General features: G+C 49.9%; 1 protein-coding gene across 2 annotated transcripts; it reads left to right on the forward strand.

Annotated features, from left to right (window-relative positions):
* Positions 1 to 3,082: 3,082 nt before the first annotated feature.
* HMGB3 (high mobility group box 3) lies at positions 3,083 to 7,676 on the forward strand. Of its 2 annotated transcripts, none has more exons than XM_080909867.1 (5): positions 3,083 to 3,142; positions 5,153 to 5,307; positions 5,491 to 5,630; positions 6,137 to 6,311; positions 6,686 to 7,676. In XM_080909867.1, exons 2-5 carry the CDS (start codon positions 5,158 to 5,160, stop codon positions 6,821 to 6,823), a joined length of 603 nt encoding a protein of 200 aa, XP_080765993.1. In that variant the 5' UTR covers positions 3,083 to 3,142; positions 5,153 to 5,157; the 3' UTR covers positions 6,824 to 7,676. The 2 variants fall into 2 exon arrangements, with proteins under 2 accessions (XP_080765993.1, XP_080765992.1); XM_080909866.1 differs by lacking the exon at positions 3,083 to 3,142 and adding an exon at positions 4,111 to 4,224.
* The last annotated feature ends 299 nt before the right edge of the window (positions 7,677 to 7,975 follow it).

Raw genomic sequence — 7,975 nt, forward strand, 5'->3', positions numbered from 1 at the left:
AGCTTAGCCCACCTCTTGCTTCCTTTGCTCTTCTTCTTCTTTTTTTAATGTAAGCCCTGGGATAGAACCCAGAACCTAAAATGGGCATACTTGTACACCCACACACAACACACACACACTCGTGCGCATGCTCACAACTGTACTTCTGAGTCATGATCCCAATCTTCCATTGATTCCGCAGGTTCTCACTATATAGACCAGGCTGGCCTAGACTCACAGAGATTGACCTGCCTCTGTCTCCACAATAGAAATTAAAGGTGAGAGCTATTATGTCTAGCACGTGTGTTTGTTTGTTTGTTTCTAATAGGGTCTTATTGTGAAACCAGATAGCCCTGAGCTTCTGCTCCTCAGGTCTTAGCCTCCCTAATACTTGGATTTCCAGAATGTTCAACTACTTAGGGCTTCTATTGATTCTTAAAAGGAATCTGGCTGGGCAAGGCCTCTTAGTAGCCCCATGTAAGCACTGGGTACTCAAGTGAAGACTTTGTGGTTTGAGTGTGGAGGTGGAATGGGGAACGTGCTATGAACCCAGGGGCTCATTTTTACTGAATGATGAAGATTCTGTTTAATCTTTTGGGGGCCCTCAACTGACAGGGATTGGAAACCTCTTTAAATAGCATTTACCACACTTTATCCCATTTTGCATTTACTTTTGATGTTTTCAGAACTTCTCTAGGTAACAAAGCAGCTTAAGGGACTCTGGCTTGTGGTTGTCTTTTGTGGCCTAGCCTGGCGCTGCGCCTCACAGCTGAGTGACAGCTGGAAATGCTGAGGCCTGGAGTGCCTTCCTGCTTCTTGGCCAGTTGCTCACATGCTTAGTTGTTCTGGGCACGCTTTCCACGTTGACTGCCAAGCCAGTAGGTACCAGCTACCATTTGCTGCACACTGGAAGGGCACTACCTCGTAGTCACTGACACCAGAGTAAAATGTGACATGTTGAAGTGCATACATATTAGGACATTGATGACAGAGCCCCAAACCATCGATTGTCCTGTCCCTTCCTTTTAGCCCTACTCCCTCACCTCATCTACCTTGTATTATTTATTAGTAGGCATAGTTTTTGACACTGGGGTCACACTATGCAGTTGGTCCAGATCTGGCCTCAAACCTGAGATCTTCAATTCTCAACCTTCTAAGTTCTGATTATAAGCATGCTGCACTCTGCCTGGAAATTAGAAGGTATTTATACACATGGCTTTAAAATATGAGAGTTTTTGCTAGACAGGAACCTACTTTCTGGCATGCTGTTATGAGAAGAGAATGAGGAAGGAGTGAAGGAATCAGGAAAAGTTGGACCAGAAAAGTACATAGGTACATGGTATGGTGTGTATGTGTGTGTTCTATGTAGCCCTGACTAGCCTAGAACTTACCATGTAGACCAAGCTGACCTCAAAATTGCAGAGATCCGCCTGCCTGTGCTTCCTGAGTGCTGGGATTAAAGACTTGTGCCACCATACCCAGCAGTATGACTCTCTTAAGAAGAGATGAGGAAAATTCCTTTGAATGAAAATAATAAATCCTTCATTTTTGAAGTATGTACATGTAAAGGTGGTCACCAGTGATGTGGGGAAGGAGGGAATGGGGGAGTGCGGAAGGATTCTGCAGTAGTATGGAGAAGCAAGGGTCTAGTTGTGTGGTTGGACACACTCTTACTTTGATCTAATCTTCTAGGAGTGTCAAATTGAACTTGACTGTGTGGCTGTACAAGAGAGAGGTCTTGTCCATTCAAGAGTCCATTCTGACTGTCTGGTCTACAAATGCCTGGTATATGAGAGGCTTTGGTGCTTTGGTTAACAGGTCAGATTAAACTCTACTCCCTGGAGAATGGAGCAGGTAATATGGGTTGAAGGGAAGGCAGCTCCACCTAAGCACGTGGGGATCTTTAGAATGTGGTTAGAACAGAAACTGTCTATCTGGAGGAAAAAAAAAAAAAAACTTCTGCCTGATCACATGATCTATAAAAAATGACGGCTTAAACTATGATTCTGATTTTATTGCCTCCAGCTTTTGTTGACTTTTAAACATTCTTTGCACCCTTTCTTTTTCAATCCCTTTCAGAAACTTGTAGTAATTCCAGGATGCAAGGGCCTGGAGATATTTTTTAATGGGAGCATTGGCACCCCCCCCCACAAAAGTGCTATATTTCTGTGCTTCAACTTCAGCTTTCCCAGATGGTTTTCAAGCAGGGATGATTCTTTGTCTGATTCTCCAGGGCCATATACCACCAGCCAGTGGCAAAATCTACACATCAGTGCTATTTAGTCTATCACTGAAATACCTTTTTAGTCACTAGATGACTATCAGGAAAAAGGAAGAAATGCTTGTCTGCGTGGGGGCAGTCCTGGGGGAACCTGTGCTACTCTGTATCATTCCTTGCTCAGAAAACGTATCATTTCTCACAATATTTTCTGCTTCTCTCGGGTCTGTTTTTCGGTCCTAGCTACTGTAGCCTGACTTTCCCACAACTGCAGGCACTTAGACAGTCTCTAGGCTGGAAAGAGCGGCATTAAATGCTATTCACGAAGGCACAGTCAGTGTCTTTCCGATAGGCGTCAAAAGCTGCTGGCTTCTGCAAGGATGCTGCGACTGTTGGCACTTCTGTGGGCATCGAGTACATGCCTGCAGTTAGGCTCCTACGGCATCATAGCTGGGCACAGGTGGACCTTTCGGCCCGGGGGAGTTTCCCGGGGCAGCGACGAGAGCTAGGGGCGGCCAAAGTGTCGCACCCCGGGAGCAGAGGGCAGAGCAGCTGAGCTCGACCTCGCTTTTCTCACGACAGAGGCCAAGGCCTGTGGGAACCTCAGGGCCACCTCTCCAAACTCCTTGGAGAGGCATTTCTGCTCCGAGAGGGCGGTGCAGGAGGTGGGTTTGAGAGAAAGACATTATTCTGTGTTTTGCCTTCGCAGCAGGCGACCGCGGGTTGTTCTGTTTGAATGAATGAGCCCAGAGGCCGCGCCCAATGGGCTCGGACGGCTGCTTAATATGCATGAGGCCTGCAGCCAATGGCCAGGCGAGGAGGTTGTTTTAAACGGCGGAGCCCGCTGGCCAATCAGGCGGCTCTCGTGGAGGCAGCTAGCGCGAGGCTGGGGAGCGCTGAGCCGCGCGTCGTGCCCTGCGCTGCCCAGACTAGCGAACAATACAGGTACGTCTCGCGCCGCCCGCGCCGCCGCTCCTGCAGCTGCAGCGGCGCCCGCACAACTTTCCGCCCGCGCGCCACTGCCGCTCTGGCTGTCTCCACTCCCGCGTCCTTGCCACCCCTCCTCCTCCTCTGCTGCTAGGTGGCCGGGAAGGAAGACGCATTTCAGGTGTCTCAACTTTTCCAGTGCCTGCGCTCCTGCCTGCTGCCTCTCGGGTCTCGGCCCTCTCCGCGGAGCCGCGCTCGGCGGGCGCCCCCAGGGGTAGCAGCCTGGCGGCTCGGCAGCCCCTGGCCAGATGTTCCGCAGCTGCGGCAGCGTGGCGAGCGGGGAGGCGGCTGCGGGCTCTGGCGGCGCGCGTCCCGGCGGCGGGAAGGGTGCTGGGCGCGCCCCAGCCCGGGAGCGACTCCGCGGGGAGCGGCCGTGCGGCTGAGGGCAGAGGCGCGGGCAAAGTTCGCGGGAAGGCCGGGCTGGCCACGGTGCGGGTCCGCGGGCTGAGCCGGTGGCTCTGCGTGAACATGGCCGTCGCGGAGCGCCCGGTGGCGGGGGGGGGTGGGTGGCTGGGGGCAGGTGCCGCCTGCGCGGCGGCGGGAGGAGTACGGCTGGTGCGGACTCAGGCGAGGCCGGCAGGGCAGCCGGCGGCAGACGCTGCCGCGGGCCCGGACGACATGGGGGGCCGGGGGCGCTGCCGCGGGCCCCGCTGCGCGGAGCGTCATGGCTGCATGGGCGCCTTTGTTATCCGGAGGAGTGCGGCCCGCGTCGGGGGCGGGGAGGCCGGGCTGGCGGCTCGGCGCCCTCGGGCGGCCCGCGTGGGGCGGGGCGGGGCGGGGTGGGGGCCGGCGAGCGGGCGACGGTGGCGGGGCCCGGGCCGCTTTGTTCGCCGTCGCCGCCTGCGCCGGCCGCGCGCGGATCAGCCATTTTAGCGAGCGGGGCTCAGAGGCGCGGCGACCGCGACTGTCGCCCGCCGGGCCCCACGTCCCCCCTCCCCCGCGCCGCCGCCGCCCCCCCTGCACCGCGCTCGGCCCGGGGGTGGCAGCAGCGGATTTCACGGGCACTTTCTTTCATCCCGAGGCTTTGGACAAAATGGAAGGTGAATTATGGGTGTCCGGAGCAACGGGGACATGGCCGGACATGGGCTGTGTGCTCCTGGCCTGAACGCCTGGATGCACGGGTCCCGCCCCACCCGGGATGCCGCGGCTGGGCTTTAAAGCAGCCCCGCGGGCCTTTGATGCCATGGGGGAGTGCTTTAGTTTTACATGATGACCTTGGGTGTGGGAAAAGGAAAAGATGGCGGGAAGCAGGCGGGGGTGGGGGGGACAGGGAGGATGACACGCCACAGCTGCATTTTATTTGGAAACTTTGGAGAAAGTGTTCCTGGTTGGACCTGCATTTCTGCATTACACAGGGGAAAGACTAGTCCTTTTGATGTCCCCTCCCCCTTTTCCTAGTGAAGAAGTGACAGGTTACAAGCAATAGTGTGAAGGATACCTGCTTGCTTTACAGATCATCAGCATTCTAAAAGCCATTTTATAAAGCAGATGTATCAGCAACCCTGGCATTTCACATCTGTTCCAGTCTTATGTTTCCTTTGATTTCCCATTTAAATATAAGAATTAAAGAGACAACCACCTAGTTCAAATGAATTCTATCTCCAGACCTACGCTGTCTACAAATGTGTTTTCCCATTAGTTCTTCAGACTTTGGGACCTAGAAACTGCAGAATAGTAGCAGTTCAGTAATGCTTATGTGCTGTGCTCAGCACCCCCACCTTATGTTATCCCCATTTGAAGAACTTGGTGATCACTCTAGAGAAGTAACTTGTAAACCAGCGCGCTTCATGCTGGTCAAAAGTTAAATGACAAGCGACAGTGAAGCTTTCTTCCTTACTGCCTTCTGCCGCCACCCTGTCGGGTTGAGGGGATGAGAGTGCCTACTAAGAAGCCTTAGTGGCATTGCCACTCTTTTACTTCTCAACTGTTCCTCATTGTTTTATTTTCTCTTGGTCTTCTATCCATCAGTCAGGATGGCTAAAGGTGATCCCAAGAAACCAAAGGGCAAGATGTCTGCTTACGCCTTCTTCGTGCAGACATGCAGGGAAGAACATAAGAAGAAAAATCCAGAGGTTCCAGTCAACTTCGCGGAGTTTTCCAAGAAGTGCTCGGAGCGGTGGAAGGTATTCTGATGTTTGATCCCTTGCACACTTACCCCAGGTGGCTGTTTTGCTTCTCTACATTAAAAACAACATGCAGAGCCTTTTTTCCCTTGCAAGGGGTTCTGTAACTGCTAATAGAATTAAGACCATTGAGTTCCACTGCATCTAGGAATTTAATAAGTTCTGTTTTTTTTTTTCTCCCAGACAATGTCTAGCAAAGAGAAATCAAAGTTTGATGAAATGGCAAAGGCAGATAAAGTACGCTATGATCGGGAGATGAAAGATTATGGGCCAGCTAAAGGAGGCAAGAAGAAGAAGGACCCAAATGCTCCCAAAAGACCTCCGTAAGTGGCTATAGGACGTGTAATAACCTTTTATTTGAAAGAACCTTAAAATGGGGAGATAGGGGCTTCTAAATACTGAGCTTTCAATTCGGAGCTTGTCTATAGTCAAGACTTCATCTTTGGGATTGCACAGGTAGCCATCTGGTCCTTCCTACTTATACAAACAGAGCCCTTAGTTGTATAACTTTTCCTTTACTAATTGATCAAGACACACTATACACCGTGGAATCACTAAATGTTCCAAACTCCTCCAGTGTAGCATTGAGTGCAGTGATTCTATGCCTGAGAGGAGAAAAGATAGCAAGAAGTAATCATATTTCCTAGTGGTATGTTTATGCATACCTGCCTTACATGAAAAAGCCCAGCACTTGGGCCGGAGGATGCAGGATGGAAAATTTGAATCTAGCTTGTGTTACAGAGCTACAAGAAGGAAGGGGGTGTGTAGACTCTAGGAATTTTTTTTTTGGTACATACTTAACTGATTTACATAAATTTTCTGCCCAAAGGTCTGGATTTTTCTTATTCTGCTCTGAATTCCGCCCCAAGATCAAATCCACAAACCCTGGCATTTCCATTGGAGATGTGGCAAAAAAGCTGGGTGAGATGTGGAATAACTTAAGTGACAGTGAGAAGCAGCCCTACATTACCAAGGCAGCAAAGCTGAAGGAGAAGTATGAGAAGGTAAGGAAGGGCTGAAGCTTTCCTGTTCGGTTGTGTAAGTGGCTGCTCTGCTGGACTAGATAAGCACTCAACCTTGGCACAAGGGGCGGGTTCTCCATAAGAAAGCAGCTGATAGTCTTGCTACTTTGAACCTCCCACCCTTCCCTCCTTAAATCACCCCTCTATTTAAAACTAGAACTCCACCTGTAGAGAAGAATTTGAGATATTAACATGACTAAAAGAACACTTGAGGGCCCATTGACTTGAAAATTTGAGTGGCCTAGAAATATTTTCATATGGAAATCATTGCCCTGTTTGCTTTCTTAAGCAAACCTCAGCTCTTTGAGCTGTAGAATTTATAGCCTCTGATTCCCTTGTGTCCCTGTTCCTTGCAGGATGTTGCTGACTATAAGTCTAAAGGGAAGTTTGATGGCGCTAAGGGTCCTGCTAAAGTTGCCCGGAAAAAGGTGGAAGAAGAGGAGGAGGAGGAAGAAGAGGAGGAGGAGGAAGAAGAAGAAGAGGAAGATGAATAGAAACTCTGTCTCCTTGTGAATACCTTAGAGTAGGAGAACGCTGTGATCGACACATCTCTTATTTGAGTCGTGTCTATTGCCCCTGTTAGGTTTAATTACAAAATTTGATCACGATCACATTGTAGTTTCTCAAAGTGTCAGTGGTTTACATGAAGTGGCCGTGGGTGTCCGGAGCGCCCTGAAACTGTATCAAAGTTGTACATAGCTCCAAACATTGTTAAAATGAAAGGCACTCTCGCGCCCTCCTCACTCAGTGCACTTTGCTGTTGGTGTGACAAGGCATTCGGAGATGTTTCTGACATCTTGTTTGTTCTCAACTGTAAGGTAGTGTTGACCATATGGTTATTGGCTAGAAGTCCTGAGTTGTCAACTGTACATATCTATAGTTTGTAAAGAGAACAAAGCAACCCAGACAGATTCTTGATGCTCTTTGTTTGGCGTGGAGGCCGTGAGGGAAGATGCCTTTTGGAGGGGGCCGTAGCTCAGGGTGTGCACTGAGGCTGGACCTGTTGATACTGCGGTGGGCATCCATTTAGCTTCAGGTTGTCTTGTTTTTGTATATAGTGGCATAGCATTCTGCTGACATTCTTAGTTGTGAAGAGGGGGGAGGGGTCAGCTGGCATGAGAAAGAAGTGTTTGGAGTTTTTTCTTTAGTTAAGTGCGGTAGATTTTAAACTTTTTAAAGAAACTGTAGAACTCATCGTTGTCAGCAAAGCGGAAAAACTACTGCATCAATGGATGTTCAAGACCCTCGGAACCTAAACGCAATTTGCAACATTCTGTTATTTTTTGTATGTTTAGAATGCTGAAATGTTTTTGAAGTTAAATAAACAGTATTACATTTTTAAAACTGTTCTGTATTACACCGGCCTTAATTTCTGATTCATCGGTCTTAATGAAGCCACTTGCTTTCTTGTGCTTCTAAAACTGCTAAGAGCTCTTCCAGCTAAGGACAGGTGAAGGGGGATGGACATTACCTGAAGCCCTTTCTTGATTTGTGTCTGGCATTAAGGAGAGGCACTGCTCCCGCCATAGATAATGGTTAACAGCCTACAGAGGTATGGGAAAGCAAGCCCTTAGGTAAAATGTCTGCCTGTCATGACTTTGTGGGACATGGTATTGCAAACCAACCCCTTTTGACCCTTTGCCCCA

Source organism: Micromys minutus (assembly GCF_963924665.1).
Source record: "Micromys minutus genome assembly, chromosome: X".
Lineage (NCBI taxonomy): Eukaryota > Metazoa > Chordata > Mammalia > Rodentia > Muridae > Micromys > Micromys minutus.

Excerpts from the sequence above, each read along its gene's own strand:
- HMGB3 (XM_080909866.1), top strand. Across the intron at positions 5,631-6,136 it reads AATGCTCCCAAAAGACCTCC|GTCTGGATTTTTCTTATTCT; the intron begins GTAAGTGGCTAT and ends TTCTGCCCAAAG. Across the intron at positions 6,312-6,685 it reads TGAAGGAGAAGTATGAGAAG|GATGTTGCTGACTATAAGTC; the intron begins GTAAGGAAGGGC and ends TGTTCCTTGCAG.